Consider the following 22,773-nt stretch of genomic DNA (forward strand, 5'->3'; position numbering starts at 1 on the left):
ATCAGAGTGGGAGACATACTGAGCTAAATTGCTTGACACATAGGCACGGTCTAACCTGTTTGACGACGCGCCGCGTCGCCACGTCCAGAGAAACGAAGAACAATGAAAAAGTCGATATGTATCTAGCAACGAAAAGTTCTGGACGAAGCGACGCAACTCAGGTGCGTTCCAATCATAACGTCACGGTCAGAGCCCGCAGACCTTCTTATTCCGCAGGTGTTGCCTCATTTTTCCTCAGCGTAAGCCCCTGAATTCAGGGGGTCTGCCTCAGCGAACAGAATTAAACTGCGCTTTTGGCGGCAATATAGCTGCTGCTTCCCATCGCCTTGCACTTTACGCCACTGTAATTCCTACCACTCCACTTTCACAAACGCTGAAATTATTTTCACACGCAAAAGTACGGAAGTAACGGAGGCCTAAACACTTAGAAAGAGCTCGCGTGATTCCGACATATTTCTTGCAATCAATGACAGCATGTACAAGCTTTGCAACTGTACATCCTAGCATTGTCGTTTCCGCACTGATCGTTTTAAAGCGAAACCTTGTTTGCAAATCCTCGCGGACTTTGCTGACCGTGGCTGCTGCTGGGTGCTGCTGCTGCAGTTTCTCGCCCAATAGCTCACACACGGGACAGCACTAATATAAAGAATCGACTGCTTATACACAGCCGTCTGTGCTATGTGCCCCTACTGATATATGGCCGGCTCTTTCTGCGGAATAGCGCAATAATACAACAAAAGTACCTGAATATTCTCGCTGGAGTTCACACACACATTTCTCGGGGTTTGGTGCGTCTGCTTGGTCATTTTGCCGAGTAAAGTGGACCGATCCTGAATAGTGTGTGATGGTAAACTGTGCTGATCACGTAGAGATGGTGTAATGAAACGCCTCCTTTCAGAAAAATAAAATAAAAAGAGAAATGAAGTAAATAACAGAAAGAGGTGTTCTTGGGTACCAAGAAACAAAACACGGATCTTTCAACTCCAGCATACAGAGCCCTTGTCGACTCCTAACTCGTGCTCAAATGACAAATGAATCGTACGTGCCGTCAATACACAGAAAGTAATAGGTAGTATACAGCCTAAATATTGTTCGGTACATAGTGGCGTGTGCGCCGAAGTATATACAGGCAAGCATCTTTTATTTCCTGTAAATAGCTCCCTCCCTTGCGTGCTTTCTCAGTCAAACAGCGAAAAATTTCCCCTGTGGGCTTGCGCGCAAACGTGTGCGCTGTCGTAATAATTCAGCATTATGTGTTAGAGCAGGTTGTTCGATGTATGCCACGTCTTGCGTTTGTGTTGAGGCGGGCAGGGCGTTGGTGGCAAGCGTCCAACCGACAATACCATGCTCGCGCCGAAAGACATTATCGACGAAACCGCACTTCAGAAGTCGGAAAGCCGTGCGTACTGATGGAGCTAGGCGCCGGCCCTTGCCATTGGGTTATCACACGTGTCTGCAGCAAAAGGGGGTATTGCCGGAATGCCTTCATTACGCCTCACGTTATCATCAGTTAATTACCGGATAACATAGACTTTGCGGAGAACCCTGCAACTGCCAACGTTTACAACTATAGGTCCTAATAAACCAACCAGTCATTGAAGGGATGCCCTTATCTAAGGAAAGACAAATATGCGCATAATTTTTTATTTGAGAACGATGTTGATGACTATCGCATTTGCATCGTGTGGGTGCTTTGCTAACGCCTGTAGTAGACCTATATAGTATATTTTGTTCAGTCTATGTACAAGCTACCGGTCATTCATTTGGCTTACAAAAGGCTACACGTGCTCGCTTTCCCTTTCTTTAAACTTTTGTTACAGCTGCCGGAAAGGTCGATCAGCATCACCTTTGAGCCGACTGCAAATATAACACGACGATCCACACAGGGTCCCGCCCCCTGTTAAAAACACCTTTTTGGCGTTCAAGATGTAATGTGGCTTCAGCATTATTTTAACGAAAACAAAAAGAAACGAGAGTTAGCCGAATGGGCATTTCAGATCCGCTTCTATTGTGGAAAGGCTAGGCCGTGAGCCTGGTCAAAATTAAGCTGCTGTGTACACTGGAATATATTGAAGAGATGCTTTCCCTTGGAGTTCACGTCCTGTACATTCAACTAATAATTATAGTGAAGCGGCTGTCCTCGCGAAACCGGAAACCCGACGCGCGGATCACTCTCTTGGAATTCGCTCTTTAGGTCAGAACTCAAAACGGCCCTCTAGGCACATGTTGTTCGCCTAACGCGCCAAAGGGCTCGTCAACTATCGCGAGCCCTGCGTAAGTTTGACTCTACGGCGACGTTTATCATGTCGGTGCCGAGAAAGAAATCGGTGGCCACGAGGTTGGCGCAGCGCCACCAGTTCTCCCTGAACCAACGCGTCACGTGCAAGTTGACCTCCTGCGCCATCTTGCGGTTGCTCTTGAGAAAAGGCAGCTGCGCCGTCGTTTGCGCCATGGCGGACGTGGGCGTGCCGAACGTGGGCTCGCACACTTTTTCGTCCAGGAAGCTTTGCAGCGTCGACAGGTCCTTCGTGTTTGCCCACAGGTGCTTGACGCCCAAGCCGGTGAACTCGACGCCCGGGCCGTGGTACGGGTGGTTGTAGCACAACAGCACCTTCGGGCCGAGGGACGCGCTGTCCCGACAGCCGTCCAGGATGTCGGCGAGGGGAACCCTCGTCGCGTTGCGGAACAGCAGCAGGCCTCTCAGTTCTTCGGTGATGAGCTGCACGAGGCGCACGTGGTTCTCGTGCGGTTGCGGATCTCGCTTCCGGAATCCCGTCGTGAAGCGGTGGAAGTCCAGCAGCACGGGCTCCCCGGTCTCCTCGACGAACTGGCGCACCTGCCGCAGCACGTCGCGCACGGTGAGCTGGCCCTTGATGAGGTCGTGCGTGATCCAGAACTCGCCGCGGCTCTCCTGGACCCGCAGGTCGAGCGACCGGATGCCGTACAGCAGCTGGTTCAGTATGGTCTCCTCCTGGTTGAGCAGGAAGTGGTCGAAGATGGTCACGTGGTCCGGCGAAGCGGTGTCGTACATGGCGGAGTTGTGCGTGCCCGGCACGAAGAGGTCGACGAAGCGCAAGTGGCCCAGCTCGCGGCAGTGCTGTCGCATCCAGCGAGGTCGCGCCCTCAGGCAGGACGTCGAGGCCACGGGGCTCTCGGGAGTCGAGAGGACCGCCCAGAAGCCCAGACACTCGTCCGTCGTCAGACTGGTCCAGTTGAAGCGAGGGAAGGGCACCGCCGTCGTGCGTCGTCCGTCGCGGCCCGCGGCGCGGTACGACTCGAGCGGATTCCAGCTGACGTTGTGCGCCGCCACGTGCGGATCGGTGTTGAAGAGGTGCACGGAAGCGACGTCCTGAAGGTGCGAGGGTAGGCCGTACCAGTTGAGCTCCAGGAGCCTGTACTTGCCGCTCTGCTTCTGCGACGCGGCCGTCAGGTACACTCCCCACGTGCGTCGCTCTCCTGCAGGTAAAGGTTCGTGTTGTTTTTGTTGTTAACCATAGGTGTACGACGTCATGAATTTGGCTGCTGGGGATTCTTCCCCACCATAACGCAAATGCCAGAACAATACTTTTACTTAGGACACAGCAAAGTGAAACGACGGAAATGACAAAGAAAAAATATTGTCGCTGTGTATTAAGAACAACAGCAAACAAAACAAATTTACAAGATGAAGAAACGCAAAAACAATAAAGAGTAATACCTAGAGACAGGAGGCCCAAGTATGCACAAGCCATGCTCTATATATGCGAGTACCCCTGTTACGTCACACTCGTGATAAGAAACTTCGGATCAGTATAAGGACAACAAAACACAAGAAAACAAAATTGAAAGTTCGTGCGAGTGGTTTCCCAGCGTCCTTGGCTTCTCGCGAGACACTTATCGCGCCCGCGTGTGAGTTACTCCGACTGAAAAACAGTTTCGCGCTCACTGCCAACACCACCGCTACATTTGCTCGATAACATCATATTTCTCTATGATAACATCGCGATACCCTTGGGGTTCTTTTCGGTTTGTGTCGGCATTCCGACATACTATACATATAGACAGCCACTCAAAAAGTCTTCTTGCAAGAAGACAGCCAAGCGGTGTTAGCAATTAATAATTATTGCTAGGCGTTCCGAAGCTTACGATCCCTCCCCCTCTCCTCCTTTTAAATTCCGCGCACACATTTTAAGTTCACACAATCAGCGGTCGCACCTCAGGCTCAACTTTGTATTTCAATGCTCAAGGCGAACTTTACTGAACGTACTTCGCCAATCTCGCAACAAGCTTGCCCGAATGCGTGACACCGCGTGCGTTATACAGTTCTCTCTGAATGCACTACACGTTTTACTTCAAACTAACTGCCACGAAGCTATGCTGGCGTCACCACTCTCCTGTTTCGTACACAGGACGTGTTTATTATACGCACGCACTTTTTTCTAAAAGCACGCCGGAATGTATACGCAGCCGTGCGGTCTGGTTTCCGTACATTCTTTTTTCCTCGAAGGTCTCCAATTATGAAACCACGCACGCACTGCTTCCAAGGCGCGGTGGCTTGTATAGGTGCAATCGGTCTGCAAACGCTGCCAGTTAACGGTCTCCGCTGCCATTTGAAAAAGCGTTGCATTTCTCCAGTATACCGAGCAGGTGAGGGTGGTTGCCACGTCATCTAGGCGCACTTTATATACGAGGCAAATCAATGAAATTTTTGAGTTGCCTGGAGGCGCGCATTTTGAGGTTCACGCCCATACCGTTTCTGCGTTCTTATATACGCTTTCCGCGATTAGCGCATTGCCATTATTAAACCATTCACGCGCTGTTGAACGCGAAGGTTGACTGGAAAAACTGGCGTGAGGACGTAGCGAGAACCGCACGATGGTACCTTTCCATCGGTGGCGATCGATCTGCCGGGCCGATAGTTGCGCCCGATTGCCCCATCGCGTGGCGCATGTGTGCAACACAAAATCGACATCTCGTCGCGATCTGTTCTCCAGGCGGCGATGGTTGAGCATCGCGCTGTCGCTATACGTTCGTGTGGTTTCACTGTGTTCAAAGTTTGCCGTGTCAGTATACACGAGACACAAAGTGCCAGACACGACTTATTACTTTTACGTCATGCAATTTGTTACTGACGAGGGCACCAGGTGATCGTTTAGATGATTGGTGTTCCCTAAACACTGATAATCACGCAGCAGTGTAACGCAGCAAATTATAAGCGCGAAGAGACGACGATGAAGTTAAAAAAACCAGAATCGAAAAAAAAAAAAATGAAACTTTCCTTTCCGCCCGCTTTCTTTTCGCCTCTGTCTCTTCCTGTTTAATTGCTGTGTTGATTTTCTTTCTTATTCTGAGCTGACAGTCAGTCAGTAACTATCGTATACTGCATCGTTTGACGCGTAAGGGGACACACGCGGCACGACTAGACGTATACGACACGACCTGCGGCGCCTCCGGAAAACGGCTCCTTCGACTGTTACCACCTGTTGCAATCCGTTGGCGGCTGCTTTAAAAACTTGCTTGCAGGAACCTCGTTAGGTGTCGTCGTTGGTGCCATTATAAACGCACGCCGAAATCGTTCCCCGCGTCTTCTGCTCGTATATGTAAGTTCGAGACTCGGTGACACACACACATACGCGCGCATACTGTCGCAGTATTCGCAGACACGGCGGGTACGTATGGTTGCTGCTCACCATGCTGTTCTTGTGCGGAGACAGCGCCGGCGGCGAGCCAGAGCAGGGGGAGCAGGGAGACGCGTCGCATGGTGCTCGGAGCGGTTTTCCTCGCGGCCGCCACAGATAAGCGTCCCGCGCGCGCGCTTTCCCAGAAGCGACCTCGTCACGCAAGCGCGATTAATCGCACGCACGCGATGAGCGCGAGGGAGACGAGATCGCTCTTTTCTTTTTTTCGTTTTGTCTCGTTTAACCCCCCCCCCCCCATATCGCTCTTGGATCGGGTGAAGCGCGCCCTCACGTTCTTCCGGCACTCATTCTCGCGTGTGGCTTGTAACAGACGCGCGACAACAGCAGGAAAATGAAAGGAGACAGATCCACCATGCCCGCGTGGCGATAAGCCGATTGAACGAGTGACGCGTTTTGAAAACGAAAAAGCCGCTCTCCGGGTCACTAAGAGGGTTTGCAAGCTCGCCCGTTTGTCGGTAACATCATAGAGGTGGCGTTCTCGCGCACGCAAAGGTGTTGTCGTGTTTTTCTGACGTTTTTTTTTTAGTATAAGCGCACGCGTTTGACTGTGGTTCCGTCTAATTTATGAGGCCACGAGCGCTCGGGCCTCTAACATTTACAGTCTATAGCTATAGGCAATACGTCTTACTTCTATGTCACCCGCCGTGGTTGCTTAGTGGCTATGGTGTTCGGCTACTAAGCACGAGGTCGCGGGATTCGAATCCCGGCCACGGCGGACGCATTTCGATGGGGGCGAAATTCGAAAACACCCGTGTAGTTAGATTTAGGTGCACGTTAAGGAACCCCAGGTGATCCAAATTTCCGGAGTCCCCCACTAGGGCGTGCCTCGTAATTAGCTCGTGGTTTTGGAATGCAAAACCCCATAATTTAATTAAGATTACTTCGTCACCACGCTTGTTAACACTCAGAAAAAAGAAATAGTTATAATGCAAAAAAAGGAGAGAGGGCGCGATGAACCAACATGCAGAAAAGCAAACGCACTGCGCATTAGCTTATGTTTAAGACACACGTTCAGGGTTGAACAAACAGACTCATAACAATTTATAATCACAGCCATTAACATATATTTTTACGTCATTGATAATTGCGATTGTGGCTCTGCTATAGCTTAAGTTTTCTATTTCAACTAGAACGTTCGCTGTTTTTTTTTTCCGCGAAAACTGGGGCCCTAACTTTAGCAGTGAAGTACAATGACACGCGAATTCATCAGAACGGTTATTGCGCGACAGACGCATTCCTATGCCGGTGACGGCGTCTAGGGAAGTGCGATCGTCTTTGTCGGAAGTGGCAGTGAAAGGGTCGTGCAGGGGAACGCGCCAAAGTCAGAGGACATTGTGCCACACTCATTTTCCATCTATTCGAGCACGCTCGCCTTGTCTTTCTCGCCGAGTTTGTTCTGCACACGAGGCTGCAGCATGCGCCTCGCGCAAAGCGGTCCTTGCGCAAGAGCTCTTCGCAACCAGGAAAAAAAGGAACCCGCTTGGTGAGAACACTTCAAGCTTGCAGCGACGTGTCCACAACAAGCGCTAGTGTGATGCATGCGCTATTATCGGTTCACTTCCGCAATCACGTGTGCGCGACCCTGGCTGTGTTTTTTTCTGCTTCTTCTTCATTTTCTTTTATGCACACAAGCTTGAAATAACCGAAGCCTTTATGTAACAAGATAGTGAATGCGATAGATAGGATCGTCCTTGCTCGAATACAAAGCCCGTGTTTTCGAACTTTATCCCCGCTTGTTTTGGCATCCAAGTCTAATTTCCGGCTTCGGGAAGTAAGCAGCAGCGAAAGTTCAAAGGCAACACTTTGATGATTGATGAAGTATACTGCCACTCCAGTGCTTGGTCCGTGTAGCGTGTGGGTCATTCTAAAGGAAACACCTGATTGGTGAAAGAGCAATTTACCTGCAACATTTCTTGCAATGCATTTTTTCGCAGTTTTGCAAGAAATGTGGCTGACAGAATGCATTATATAAGCAGGCGGCTACATATAAGAAAGCGTGCATGCTTTAAGATATTATATTAGTTGTTTCTCGATTGCGGAATACTAAATTTATGCACACTGGAATGGGGAATCCATATCGTATACACGTAGAACCTTTCCTGGCATATTTGTATCCGCTGAGGATGAGAAAAGATTCGCTTCTATAGCTCGAATAAAAAAAAAAATTATGTCGTAAATTTAGGTGCACGGTTAGAAGCCCTAAATAGCCGGGGGGGGGGGGGGGAGGTGTAATCTATTGCCTTCGACTACGGTGTCCCTCATATTTATTTATTTTATGTATTTGACAAAAACTGGCAGTCTTACACAGGTTGTTACAGGAAGTGGGTTATGAAGCGCACATAGAAGCACATTAGGTAAACATATTTGCACAACAACAACAAACAACAGGTACAGCAAACAAATAATTACGCTTCGTTAACAAAAAATGCACGTCAAATGGCGCCAAGATATAGGCGGCCACTATCAAGCTTACCAAACATACAAACAAAGAGCAGAACATAGCACTTTCTACTATGTGAGGAGGTATTATTCCACTTTCATTACATAGTTGTATACAGAGTCTGTTTCGGCAACTTTCAGTGACAGCGCGTTCAATATCTCTACAGATAAAAGAAACAAAGGAGCACTTGAATGTGTCGCAGCGGGTGACATATGGCCTCAGGGGCAATGGGGCGGTTTCAAGTGCTCGTGTTTATCTATGCAGGCACAATCGTTATAAAGCATGAGAAGGAACGTCATTGCAGTCGCTCATGGTGCACAATCAAGAGTAGATATTCCAGCTACATTTCGAAGAGCACTCATGCTATAGTGGCGAGAATACTTAGCATAAGTGAACTGTAGTGCCTGATTTTGGATGCTTTCCAACCGATATGTAACCTATACCTTACGAGGGTTCCAAACTATACTACCGTACTCGAGAATTCGTCGCACTAATGTTTTGTATGCTGTTATCTTGACAGAGGCAGGTGGCCGCTGCCAACTTCCTTCGTGAAGAACCCGATTGTTTTGAATGCTTTAGGGCATATGTTCTCAATGTGAACTTCCCACTTTAACCTACGTGAAATGGTTATACCCAAATATGTTATAGCGTCTGTTCGTTTTATATCACGAGCGCATCAATTTATAATAAAATGTAATCAACGACTTCTCATGGCGTCTACTAATATGATTTGTTTTATGGATGTTAATTTCCGTACCCCACGTATCGAGCGACTTTATCGATAGTTACGAGTTTAGTTGATTCTGGTCATCTGTACTGCCGCACACAGGTACGCACCACCTCAAGGTCGGCGAACAGCCACACTTTTGCGTCATCCTCAACGCAAGTCGCAACGCCCAGCAACATATATGAGAAACAACAATGGCCCCAAGACCCACCCCTGCGGTACACCTTAGTACACGTCAAGCAAAGCTAATTTAACATTATTCATGGGGACAAAATTCGCACAAATCGACATATAGGCAGTAATCCGTGCTATTAATTTTGAGTCTATACCAGTAGACCTAAGCTTCCCAATTAGTTTGAAATGTACGACTCGATTACATGCCTTCAAGAAATCGATAAATATTGCATCAGTTCGGAATCGAGAAGTAATTACTCAAGCGAAATCTTTTGTTATCTCTAAAAACTGTCGATAGCCATTTTCTACAGCAGCGTTGCCTTAGGTATGACAGATTATTTGTGCTAAACACGTCGTGGTTTGTTTGCTAAGGATGTGCTCCATCAAAACGCAGCAGTAACTTGTTAGTGATGTGGGCCGGTATTTTACTACAAGCGTTTCCTTTCCTTCTTTAAGAATGGGGGTCACTCTAGCGCATAACCAATCCGCGGGAAGTATAACTGTTCTGAGTGACTCGGTAAAAATAATGTAAAAGAAGGAAGTTAACTGCTGCTCATATTGTCTCAGACACGTACTGGATATACTATCGAGATCCAGAGCCTTTTTTGTAGATTTTCAAACGTGAGTTCAACACACCTATTTCTGTAATGACAATCTCTGGCATAAAGACATCAGCCTCAGCCAAAGTCATATACACTGATTGAACATAATTGTTGAACGTATTCGCATAATGCATTAATTTATGACTACTGACTCGGCAGTTTCGAGTCTACTAACACTGTCGTCTGGTTTCGATAAGTATATCTTCAAAACCCTTGCGGTTTGTTCTTCATAAAGCTCGTTAAGGTACTCGGAAATAAATTTTTTCTTGCAATTTTAATTTCTGACTTAAATTTCGCGAGAGCTCAGCTATATATTTGTGGTTATTCTTCCTCTTTCTTTTCAGCTTCTGTTTAAATTATGTCGTGCGTCATCCAAAGGGACCTTCGCTTAGTTCTCTTGAGTTTTGTCGGTATAAAACTTTTTTTTGCAATGTATGACTGATTATTTTAATTTCAACCGTAGTTAGTTAGCACTGCCGAAAGGACCAAGCGAAAAATCATCTAACACCTCCTCTAAATAGCTTAGTATGCCCTCATCAGCAGCTCGGTTGTCGTCTTTAATTGGTATACGCAAACATTTATCGTTACTAGTGGCGCTAATGTCTAAGTTAGGAATTGTCAGCACAAAAAATTTATGATCCGAGACACCTTGTTCTATGCTAGTATCCATTGATAACGATCCTGACATGGGAGCCAGAGCCAGCACTGAAGAAGTAGTCCCTGTACCCGTTCCAGTTTTTTGACAATTTGGGATAATGAAAAACATAACATTATATGTAACAGTTGCTCGCAGCTGTGCTTTTCTTTTGTAGCAACGGCGAGTTGGTACCAACGGCGAGTTTGTGTCATATAAGTTAGAACCACCTGTTAATAGCGTCTTAGTACGAGAATTAGTTTTATACTGTGCAAGTAATCATGCACGCGTGGCAGATATTCCTCAGGCGCTCTTGGAAATCTGGAGATAACCCCTATTAAGAGTGAGTAGTCATTAAGCTTAACGGAACACCAGGTACTCTCTTGTTTTGCTATGCCAGTTTCTCGCTGTAAATGTTGGCGATTTTTCATCGCGATAGCCCTTCCGCGCCTGTTTCGTTCAGTGCACAGCAATGTATGCGAGAGCGGCACTGCATTTCTGAATCCTGGATTTCTGGACGGAGCCAAGTTTCAGTAAATATAATAACAACCGGAGAATGCAGTAGTGTTATTTCCTCTATTTATCAGTTTTATTAACACTGCTACGGGCATAGAAACAGAGTAACGACAGTGGTGCAAGGAAGGAAGGAAGGAAGGAAAAAGTGGAGAAGGAAGGCCGGGAGGTTAACCAGTTTAGCTTAACCGGTTTGCTACCCTAAACTTGGGAGCGGGATGGGGGGGGGGGATGAAAGATGGGGTGAAGAGATAGCACATAAGGGCACACACATCGTTAGTTACAGTCTGTCACTCTTGCGCGGTGCAACATTTTCGTTACACCAGTAGGGTGAATCATTACTACGCGTAACAGTGTCTCCCTGTACCGGCCAGTCTTACCGCGATTCCCTTATTTTCCCCGATAATCCCATACGTACAGTTCATTATTCACTTTCAGTTTGTATAGTACTAGGGTCACTTTTTAATCATTAGCACGATAATCTTTGGCTGACCGCCACAGCTTACTGCACTTCTCGCGAACGTCCACCGAGTAATCTTCCGATATAAATATGTTACTGTTTTTAAACTTCAAAGCATTGTGCAAAACTGATTAATGTTTCTGTAAAATCATAAAAGCGAGATAACTGGACGCTCTTAGTTTTCTTTTTAGGTCAAACTTTGTGAACACGCTGTGAACGTACTTCGATGCCCAGAATGCTATTGATGACGTCATTTGACACTCTTTGTTCGAGTGACACCTTATCTTCACGAGCAGTTTCCTTCAAACCATAGACAATGATATTTCTGCGACTGCGGTTCTCTAAGTTAATTTTTTTGTTAATTTGGTTGACCACCGTGCGCACTGCACTGACTGTTGCTACACACTCGTCAACTTTTCATGATACTGCTCTAATGTAGACAATGCTGTTTCCACTTTTGATAGCCTACGCTGCACACTCTGCAGTCCGTTTTCTAAAGAAGTCAATGAAGTCTTAATTGCAGCGACCATTTCGAGGATTTGGTCTAGCTCATCCCTACCGGAATTCTCCTCGACATCACCGCTAACTTGCGAGTAAAAAAGGAAGAAGTGGGTGACATGAAACGACTCGCGACAAGACTGCAGACACAGTGGGCTCAGCAGCATTATAAGGCCTACAGAACTACTTCTTTGCGCACTTGGCAAATGAACATTTCTCACTAGCCTCGACATAGAAGAGCACGAAATTTAGCATCGTGCGCCGGCCGCTGCCACCGAGCCCACTGATCTTCCCGCGTTGCCGTTTTCGGCTTTTATGCGGTTCCCACGATGTCGCCGGTGTCATTGGCATGCCAAAGGGACGATCTGGTCGAAATGCTGCTTGCATCTTTTCGATGTGACGTGATGGCGTCAGCAAAGGTGTTAGCCGGACAATCGGACGAGGCATCACGGATTCATAGAAGGTTGATGAGCCGTAGCAAACCAAGCGCGACCTAAGTGTTCCATCGCTCGGCCTGCGTACATCCACGAACACTTGGACAAAGGAGAGCACGAGATTTAGCATCGTGCGCCAGGCCCACTGATATACCGATAGTACAGCTTCAAAGCGTTGTTTTCCAATCAACTGTCTTATTCCAAGGTGCGAACAATGCTTGCGTGAATGTTCTTTCCCGGAACCCATGCTTGCCTCACGAAGAAAATGAATGCGCCGAAAAGAGGTGGTGCACGTTCCCTAATTGGCGGGAAATGAACAGGCATGCTTGGAGCGGCGTAGCACCTTGTAACTCATTACCTGACATTTCCATGTACCGACCTTCAATACATAACCTGTCAAAGATAAATGCACTTCTTCGACGTCATGAACTCGAAAAAGATGTGTTTGCTTGCGAGGTAACGTTACGAGGAGTCTACGTGCAATGTCTTTCATGAGCATATATACGGACGGACGGACGGACGATTGTTATGCAACCGGGTGGTGGCCGATACCACCAAGCACACGACTTTTACCTTTATTCTGCGTTTTTATCGGTCTAAATGTCCATGTTTCTTGTTAACAAGCCGTGAAACCAAATGTTTTTTCTTTAAAAAATAAAGTATTTTCACTATGTCTGTCGCCTACCTTTTCACCCCAAATACTATCCTACCACATCTTTTACTATTCTCCAATGCAGATTCAATAACTTATCATCTGTTATCTTTAATGCCCAATATCTCACGCAGGGTGACTATACTTACTCAGTTACCTCTGCATGGGCACCTCGGCACACTAACAAAACAAGTTTGATGGTTTCTGCGCTATTTCCACACGCTACGAAAGTATCGTATTGGTTGGCAAATTTTCTTCAATAACAGCGTGTTCTGGGACATCCTGACCTGTCTTCGAAGAGCAGTGAAAAGCTCTTTCAATTATCAAAAAATTTTTCTCTTTTGATGTCATTCTTTGGTTGTTAGATATAGTTCCATATAGATGTCTTCTTCTCCATTGCATTATGTTTAACACCATTTTCCCTGCCGTTGTTCACGCTGTTAACATCATATTTATCAGTTAGTTTCGTAATTCTCTTACTCCACCTGTTAGTCGATGTTCTTATACAAAGACAATCAATGTCCAATGCATTGCGGCGACTAGACGATCGTGCACTGACCGTTGCTGGACCTTGCCGTAGGGCGCGGGAGTTGGCCGACGTTGAGGAGGACATCGGGATGAAAAACTGGAGGTTTATTTACATTATTTACAGTGAGAGTACAAAGAAATTAACAGTCATAAAGTCATTACGGGCCGGCAGCAACTCGGACGCTGCGGCCCGTGGCAAGAAGCTCGAAAGAGATGAATGAAGGAATGCTCTACTGCTGCTCCCGGTCTCTGGCTTTTAAGCCCTTCGGTGTCTCGAAGTCACGTCACGTTCGGCCAATCGGCGAGCCCGCTCAGTTGTCGTCATTTTCGGCCTATGGTAGGCGCCCGTGCGATTGTGTCACACCCGGCGCACAGGGTCGCTCCTTGGGCCCCAATTTTCCGAAGGCTTGCTACTCTCTGCGGTATTGCCTTCCCGGTCTGCAACTGCCTTCACAAAGGCGGATGGGGGGATTGCTGCCAGGGCTTCACGGTGCATTACAGCCGTCTTGCCTCGGGATCCACGTTACCTGGAACAGTGCCAGGCTCTCGCTACACTTTCGAGAAGATTCAAGCAGTGAATAGCTCCACATGCGGCGCACGAGGCGGGGGACGCCAACTCGTTTGCACGTGCCGCGCCTCGGGAACGGGGTAGATCTGCTTCTGCGTTCCTCACTTAGATGTGGCGCGATTCGATGTGGTCTGGTGAACTCGAAGGAGGCTCAGGAAAAGGTCCCGTATCTAACACCGTGCAGCCTTTACTGGAACGCTGTCCCAATCGATCATCGGCCCAGAAAGCTTTGGTGGCGCTTTTGTGTTTTTTGAAAACGACTGGCATGCACGGGCGCCTTTGACCGAATGTCTGCTCCCGTGTACACATTCACCGCCTTCCTTTTTCTCTCCCCGTTCTGTTGCCCTTCCCCAGAGCAGGGCAGCTAACCATAGACGCTCTTTCTTACATTTCTCTCTATCTGCCGGTCTATTTTATTTCGTATTCCTCAGTCATTTCTGGAAGCAGATTTTGCTCCGAGGTTCTCGCACATTGAAGGACGCTAGCCTATGTTTTTCCTTCTGAAACTATGAAACTAATATTCCAACAGTCATATTATTTAGACACAACACTGAGTTTTAATATATAGGTGCGGGAACCATGACTTCTTTCCACGTGCCTCGCATTTCGTCACACTTACCACTTCCCCACTGCGCTCTACAATCAATCAATCAATCGAAGGAACAACCCTAAGCTGAGTGCTGGCGCACGCATAAATTAATATCCAAAAACAAAAAACAAGAACACTGCAGGGGAATATAATATATAAATAACAATGAATAAAAATAACAACTGTGAAAAGAAGAGAGTAGATACAACAAAGCGCAATGTAAATGCAAAAGGAAAAGAAGGAGAACGGCAGTTTAATAATGCATGAAACTATGACAAACAAGGCAAAGCTCGGAAAGGAACGACGACAGCGAGTCATCAAAAAGACCAAGATCATGAAAATAAGCGTTATAAAGACACTATCCTGTGGACGGCCGCGTGTTATTGATGACAGGCCGGGACATTGGAAGGGTCTGTGTTCTCTGGTGATCTTGTGCGGAATACGAAGCATGATGCAAATGAGGAGTTGGGGATGGGTGACGATACCGGGAAGCAATTTGAAGAGAAACTCCTTCACAAAACAACAACAGCAACAATTAACAGTTCCTTTATTTTTCGTCATGAAGATGAGAAAGGCTGGGAGAAAAAGCTGAGACGCAGCTTGACTAGCTCCGGCCTCCCGGAAAATACACTTTGTACAGCATACCGAAGTCAGTAATAATGTTCGTAAACACTTGCGGCGAAATGAAGCGTTGTATAGTGAAAGAAAATAATTTAAAAACCTATCATAAGCAGTCAGGATCGCTTTCTTTCAATATTCCGTTCCAATCAAAATTTCGAAATTTCTGTCGAAAAGTTTTCAATGTGTGAGGCGTTATTTCTTGAAAGGGCGCCGCCGGTTGTGTTTTTGTTGTGCTTAGTGCATTATTATGTCAACATAGATTACACACTATTATGATCGCTGGTGATTGTACTCATAACACCCGCCTGTAAACGAGAAGGCTGTATATTTGTTATGAACAGATCAAGTTTGCAAAGGATTGGTGTATTACTACTATACATTTTTCAGCACATACCTGCTGCGCATGAAGACTCCAAGTGAGGCGACTGCCAGGTATGACTCCAGTGGATATACGAGCCGCTCTTCAACCTATTCGACGCCAACATGGGTCACCGGACATCTTCAATGTCCAGGAACGTTCCGCTCTTCAATAAACCTCTTTGATTGCAACCTGCGTCACTGAATATGTGTCACTTGGTGTGTGCCACCTTTCAGAACAATCATCGTACAAAATATATCGGCAATTACCCACCAACCGTAAGACAGTTTGCGAATAGCATTAAGGTCTCCAATCATCTCTTAAAGATGGACGCAACGCGAGTTTTTCACTCCGGCGAAGAAAAGTTGCTGCTCTGTTACGAAGTGGGCCGATCCCGAAGACAGCTCAATGTCGCACAGCGTCTTCGTGGCGTTATCGGCTGCGAGTAAAAGGGACTGGGGAATGTAGGCCTTTGGCGAAAGCGGTGCAGTCCAACACAGCGTCTCAAAGCGTTAGCTGCCTCAAGGCTGAGTGGGAGCAACTGGCATGTTCTCGCTCGTGACGCACAGGAAAGACAGTGGCGAGTCTGCGGCCTAATGCAAACTGCCGTGCCTTCGCTCGTGCCATGAGACGTGGCGCTTGCGCAGGTCGTCTCAAAGATGCGGCTGGCGTTGGCGCGAAAGGTGTATGCGTGCGATCGTAACGGTTGGAGCATCGGGTTGCTGTAGTGGGAACGAGTCAAACGTTCGATCGCGCTTTCGGACACGTGAACTTTTTTCTCGTTATTGAAGAGGCCCGAAACGATGCGAGACAGGAACGTACGCCTGCCACAAAGTGCCTGGCGGGAGGCAAAGAATGCTTCGCATTAAAACGCCGTCGACTTGCGGGCGTTGCGCTGAATGCCGTAAGATCAACAGCTTCACTTGAAAGGGGGGAATTGAGGCTTGTAAATGACGGGCAGTATTCTGAGAGGAGTGATTTTTTTTTTTTTTTTTTGAGCGCCGAGGCTGTTCACTACCGCAGTTCGCTCCAGAAGTGAATTTATGGAGTCTGGAATATGTGGCCTTCAGTCGGAACGCCTCCTATCGCTAAGCTTTGGCGCTCCTTTGTACCTGGCAGCGCCGCAAGATCGCACATTGGGGCCATACGATTCCTCGTTTCAATCCCCTCTGGCAATTTTTTTTATGTTTGGTTTCGTTTGCTTAGCAGGCAGGAGGATGTTTTTGCACTTCTGGAGACACTTGTCTTCTACGCATTACGTTATTTTTTTACTCTTTACGAGGAAGCTTTAACGCATCTAAATACATGAAAACGGAGAAACGGTTTTTCTCTGCAACCACTGCACCAAATTTGATGAGGTATGTCGCATTTAAAATAAAAAATAAGATTTAATTACTGCACGAAGCGTATCATTATTAGGGCCGTGAATTTTTATAATATTGTTGAAAATTGCAAAATTTTAAAAACTGAGTACTTATTTATTTATTTATTTATTTACCCTCAGAGCCTTTCGGCATTGAAGAGGGAAACCCTAATGTACGGCGTTTACAACTATACGCACTTCAGCAAGAAAAAAGCTATATCACAATTCTGTAAACGGCATCTAGCAATGCATCTATAGAGCGAACAAAATCGATGTATTATACACCGCGTTGAAGTATACCACTAAGTTGTGAAAGTAGGACTTTTGCTGAACCCTTGTAAACGTCGTAACACCTGCAGGTCGGCTGTAAATTGATATATCAAATTTTGTCCGCTCACATATACATATGTATTACCTTCAAGTAGGCACCACTCATTTGACCCGGACAAGGCTTTGAAACAACATTCGTACTGAGTTTGCGGTGGTGTTCCGCGTGCGTGTTTTGGCTGTTGAATCCGCGGGGATGTCGGCCGTTCAAGGCCACTTGTGTGGAGTGTGGCGACGCTTTCTTGATATGTGAAAGAAGTGCGAGCTTAGAGCCGTGACGTTTAACGATAGCAGACTGGCAGCCCCCTATTACATTGAAGGCGGGAAACCGCAAGGGGAGCGTCGGTTTACTAGCGTGACATCACGGCTCTGCGACGGTGCCTTTTGTTATCAAGATTTTGAGGTCATGTCTCGTGTTTGACGGCGAGAAACCGGGAGATAGATGAGGCGTCGAGGGTCAGGCGTAATCTCACCGCTGTTTCAAACAATCAGTCACACTTCAAGACCATCTCTGGGTGTCGGCTGACGAGGATCCTTTGCGGGATGTAGCTGGCCGGTATCGAAAGAAAAGCGGGAATGGTTTGTGACCGCACGAAAGCCCACATAGCCGGAGCGACCTGACGTAAAAAGTGTAAGCTCTCTCTAATTCAGCGTACTCGCACTGATTTCGCAGATGGCTCTGTTTAAAAGCTGTACTACCTCCTGAAAACAAAAAAAAATATATATATATATATATAGTACACCCAATAAAATTATTCGCTAACGCTTCACTGTATTCGGTGCAATTCCTTCGCTATACCAGAGGCTTGTCATATGTCATATGTGGCACTATATCCAAGCTCTGTACATGTATAGTCTGCGTTACATGTGACGCATGTTCCTGTATCCTGTGCCGGCTCTACCGACGCCGGAGAAGGGCTTAGTGATGCCTTTAAGGAGGATTCGTCACCGACGTCGGCTGCGCGTCGAAGCCCTGGTTAGAGGGCACTGTATCTGCCTGGTCTTACGGCTGCTTCGGGGCTCCCACGCAAGGTGCGTTGCTGGCTGATACAAAGGGAAAGTTTACAAAGGCGAAAACCTTACATGTCTCATCGTTCAGTCCACCTTCAAAGCCCTTGAGCGAAGACGCATAGACGACACGAAAGGTACAAAAACTATTATCATCAATGGCTCATACCCCCCGTAAGCTAGCAAGATGGATGATAAAAATGGATTATAAAGCGAATTAAAAGGATGATAAAGCGAATTAAGTTGATGACTAAGCAAATTAAGTGGATGACTCGGGCGAGTGAAATGCAATAGAATTAAAATTGATGACGACGATTTAAGAGGATGGCTAAGCGAATTAAGAGGGATCACTAAGCGACATAGACGATGAATTAAGTGGATGACTAAGCGAATAAAGAGGATGAGTAAGCGAAAAAGATTGATGGCTAAGCGAATTAATAGAGATGTGTACGTCGTGCGTCCGTCTTTAATGCATCGGCACTTGGGCTTTCGCCTTTAAGTCGTATTAGGGATAATATAAGAGACCCTGTGAGTTTTGAATCTTCTATCATGTTTGCAACTTGCATGTTTCTATAATTATTTCTGACATTTCATCAATGTTATACATAGCTTAATCACATATAGCATTATAGAATTACATAACTATGTAGCAGACACTTCACAAGTTGGTTCTTTTGTGAACGCATTTCAGCCATATGTATTCATATATAACATTCAACAAATGTACAGGACTTGCGTTGCACTGGTTGCAAATCAAAGTTCTCTCTCTCTCACACACACACACACACACACACACACACACACACACACACACACGCACACGCACACGCACACGCACACGCACACGCACACGCACACACACACGCACACGCACACACGCACGCGCACAGACAGACAGACACAGGCGCACACGCACGCACGCACGCACACACACAGACGCACACACACGCACGCGCACACACACACACAAACGCACACACACTTTTTTTTTCAACGCCGTCAGTTTGCAACGTCGAATCAATTTTTATGGCAGTGAAGGGAAAGCTACGGTGGCGCAGCTTCTGGGCATGTGTATTTCGTGCCAAGTAGTCCGGCAGCGTTTGACAGCGCATTTTGTTTCTCGTAACAGACACTCAATCGACGCAGCATCCACGTGCGACGGTTTCGCGTTTGCCCATGACGCAGTAGGGGAAAAGCCGCAAAATAAGTCAAGTTCATTCATTCATTGGTGCGTTTTTTCCAATTTAGCTGTTGCAAATAAGCTCAATTAAAATTAAATTATGAGGTTTTACGTGCCAAAACCATGATCTGATTATGAGGCACGCCGTAGTGGGAGACCCCGAAAATTTAGACCACCTAGGGTTCTTCAACGTGCACCTAAATCTAAGTACACAGGTGTTTTCGCATTTCGCCCCCATCGAAACGTGGCCGCCGCGGCCGGGATTCGATGCCTCGCCTTCGTGCATGCTCAGCAACCCAACACCATAGCCACTGAGCAACTACGGTGGGTAAATAAGCTTCAACTAACGGGGATGAAAGTGTGGCCCCGTTTTTTTTCAGAAGCACTGTTGCTTGTGTCTGCTTTGTCTCCATAGCTTTCCTTTCATTGCAACAGGGAAAAAAAAGAAAAAAGAAATAAAAGAAACGTTGCATAACTCTTAACAGCTTCGCTGTAAAACAGCGATTCCAGTGATCTCATGACACATCATGTGGGTTGCACTACGTGGCAGAAAAAAAAAAAAAAAAACTGTAGTAGCGGCAGTAGAAGACAAACTGCTTGAGCTATCTCTGCTCAAAAAGTGGAAAGTCCTGTGCATGTTGACATTTCATTTTCTATCTGTTTTCTTCCAGAGTCATCAACCATCCGATGTCAGAAATGCTTTAGGTCTGCAAGAACAAACAAACAATAAACATTAATTGAAGCACGTCTACAAACACCGCATTTTCGCAAGCTATGAGAAGCAATGAGACAAACGGAACTGTTCAGCTAATATGGTCAAACAATGTGCAGGGGCCTTTTGTTGGTGCTACCCAACAAGCAAGGCATATCATTTAAGCATCATAAAAACACTGGCGAGGTGAGTGCCGCGAGCGGCATTGCTACCGTCGAAATGTGATGATGCACGACGTGAGGCTGCAAAAAACGGCGACGTTTGTAACTTCCACTTTAATGCGCGTTCCCCTGAAGTAAGATAATGCATGTACAGAACTGGCAAGCACGAACGCTTGTTTCGATCGCGAGTACCGAAAGCTTGGACGCTACTGTGTCCTTACTGAAGAGTATTGGGCTGGACGTGACGATGCGTCTTCTACGATTCAACGTATAATTGCAGCCAGCGGCCCCTCTCTTTGCCTTTGCAGCCAAACGCGCGTCGTGTCTGTTGCGTCTCGGGAACAATGTTTTCATGGTATAGGTTGCTGGGTGAATAAAAATTTACCAATTCGTATACACACGTCAAAACTCATAAAATGGACCGACTCTCGTACATGCAGTTCCTCAGCGCGAAGTTCTCATATGGTACCCAGGTACTGCCGTCGCCACATGATGACGTCGTTTTTCTCGTAGAGCGCACGATTTCGTTTCAGTTTGCGAAAGGAAAAGCCGATATCATTAAGAATCCTTTGCATCGTTCGCACGCTCATTTAGGCATGTTCATGTCACTGCCACTGGCGACATCTTCAGCGAGTTTTGCAGCTGTCGGAATTTCATTTTGCAGAAAGTATTGATGCACTTTTCTTCGTAGAGCTGCGAGGGAGAAGCTGTCACGAAGTTGCAGCTTTGTCCTCCCGGTTTTTGCACGGGCATTTATGGCTGGGAGACGCAGGTGCTTGCGCACGGCGACTTCAAGGTGCCACTGTTTATGTCGAGCTTAATCCGAAAGACACTGCGTTCGCTAACACCAGTGAGCTAGCTGACCTTCCGACATGTGGCCCTCCCAGATAGCTGTGGGTTGTTTTTCCTTACTTGCGCGTAAACGTTGTACACCAGTTTCTTGTCCTGTACGGTGTTAGGGTTAGCGTCTGGCACCACGCGTTGAAAAGAATTTCAACCGACCATCTCACCCTGCCTCGTCGAAATGAAGCGTGACTTTCTAATTCGCCATGGCCGTTTCGAGTGTCTGCCTGTCTGCCGGAAGCCCCGCGGTGTACAGGCCTCTTTTGTGTGTGTATGTGTGTGTGGGTGTGCAAGTTTAGAGAGACCCTTTTCTCGAATTGGACCTAGAGAACTTCCACGAACCCGCAACGCGCAGAAGAGGCGGACAGGCGTCTACAATTCCAGGAGGCGGGACGACTTCTTCCTTTCAGCAGGCTCGGTATAACCAGAATAGGAGGGGCCCTCTTTGTGTGCCGGTCACGTGACGTCGACGGAAGCAAGATCCCGCCCACGATTGTAGAGAGCCTATTTAAGGGGCTCCGAAATGTACTTTTAAGCTCTTCACAATTTCTTTCATCTACCTTTGAATAAACCGTGCAAGTTTCGCACTAGAAATCGTCTCGCCCTTGCTTGGTCGCCATAGTCTTCCGGATGCCTGCAGCCCGCCGACAACGCCACGCTACCCCATAAGTAACGTTGGTCGAGCTTCGATAGGCAGGCGTCGCTACTTCTCGGCAGCAGTACGATACGCTACTCTGGAGCACGCAACAACGGACAGCTTTTGGTTTGAGAACTCTTGGTATGGCTACAAAGCTGGTGGACTCACGACAAGCGGCGGTCTTTCGTCCGTGGGCGACGTCGACGAGCTGCAACCGGAGGACGCTATCTTTGTTTGAAGGTGATGGAAAAGAGCTGCGGACGCCGGAAAACCCCAAAACTTGAAAGAGCGTGAAACGGAACTCCTTCTACACAGCAACCTTTTTATTGATTAATTAATAAATAAATTGCATAAAAACAGCCACAGGTAAATTTTCATTCACACTGAATAGTCTACAGATGTTTTCGGTAGGGGACTACATGTTAGGGCACACTAACACAAGTGTGCTTCGGCTCCGTAGCCTTGACCGTGGTGCCACAGAAAGTTGTCGCCAGGTGTAGACTCTGTACTCATCGGAGTTCGCTTTCAGGGTAAGGCCCACGTGGCTGCGCCATATGCAGCAGCCGCGGAGTAGAACGCACCCCACCCTCCTTTCCCTGCACCCGCACCTCGCGCGAGCGAAGATCGCTTCAAGATAAGTCACGCGCGGCCGCGCAGCAGCCGCCCGAGTAGAACGCGCCCCCCTCCTCTCTCGCCGGCGGCTTCCGCTCGACGGAGGGCGGCGCACTTTCCTTCGTGAAGTAGCGACACTCTCTTCCTCCGCCTTCACTCCTCCTCGTTTCTCCTCTCTTTCGCGCTCCCTCCTCGACCGTGGCGCCACCTACACTGCTCGAGCGTAGCAACGGCGCCAACATGCGCTCCTCGCCGCTCCGTAGACGCTTCTCGAGCGAAAATGGCGCTGAAGCAAGGTGCGAGGGCCCACGTGATGCTATTAGGCCAATAGCGGCGCGGCGGCGGCCTCGGCGAGAGCACGCGAGGAGGAGACGGCATTCTTCAAAATGTACGTGGCACTACTTTACGAAGTTTAAGGGGCTTTAGGTGCGCTTCCTTCCCGCTTTCCTCCCTT

At 47.4% G+C, this 22,773-nt stretch overlaps 1 protein-coding gene and 1 long non-coding RNA gene across 2 annotated transcripts; one reads left to right on the forward strand and one right to left on the reverse strand.

The window, feature by feature from the left end:
* Positions 1 to 1,122: 1,122 nt before the first annotated feature.
* Positions 1,123 to 5,833, reverse strand: LOC126541704 (uncharacterized). The gene is made up of 2 exons (XM_050188594.3): positions 5,670 to 5,833; positions 1,123 to 3,456 (listed from the first exon to the last, which is right to left on the reverse strand). Exons 1-2 carry the CDS (start codon positions 5,737 to 5,739, stop codon positions 2,255 to 2,257), a joined length of 1,272 nt encoding a protein of 423 aa, XP_050044551.2. The 5' UTR covers positions 5,740 to 5,833; the 3' UTR covers positions 1,123 to 2,254.
* Positions 5,834 to 15,946: 10,113 nt separating this feature from the next.
* On the forward strand, positions 15,947 to 21,623 carry LOC129387673 (uncharacterized). Its single transcript, XR_008614862.2, has 3 exons — positions 15,947 to 17,797; positions 18,083 to 18,198; positions 20,026 to 21,623. It is a non-coding gene; the product is annotated as an uncharacterized lncRNA (long non-coding RNA).
* The last annotated feature ends 1,150 nt before the right edge of the window (positions 21,624 to 22,773 follow it).

Source organism: Dermacentor andersoni, chromosome 2, assembly GCF_023375885.2.
Source record: "Dermacentor andersoni chromosome 2, qqDerAnde1_hic_scaffold, whole genome shotgun sequence".
NCBI lineage: Eukaryota > Metazoa > Arthropoda > Arachnida > Ixodida > Ixodidae > Dermacentor > Dermacentor andersoni.

What these genes read in the sequence shown, in the direction of transcription:
- LOC126541704 (XM_050188594.3), bottom strand. Translation starts at nt 5,739, where the DNA reads ATGCGACGCGTCTCCCTGCTCCCCCTGCTCTGGCTCGCCGCCGGCGCT. An exon ending in CTCCGCACAAGAACAGCATG is followed by an intron (nt 3,457 to 5,669) that starts GTGAGCAGCAAC and finishes CTTTACCTGCAG; the next exon opens with GAGAGCGACGCACGTGGGGA.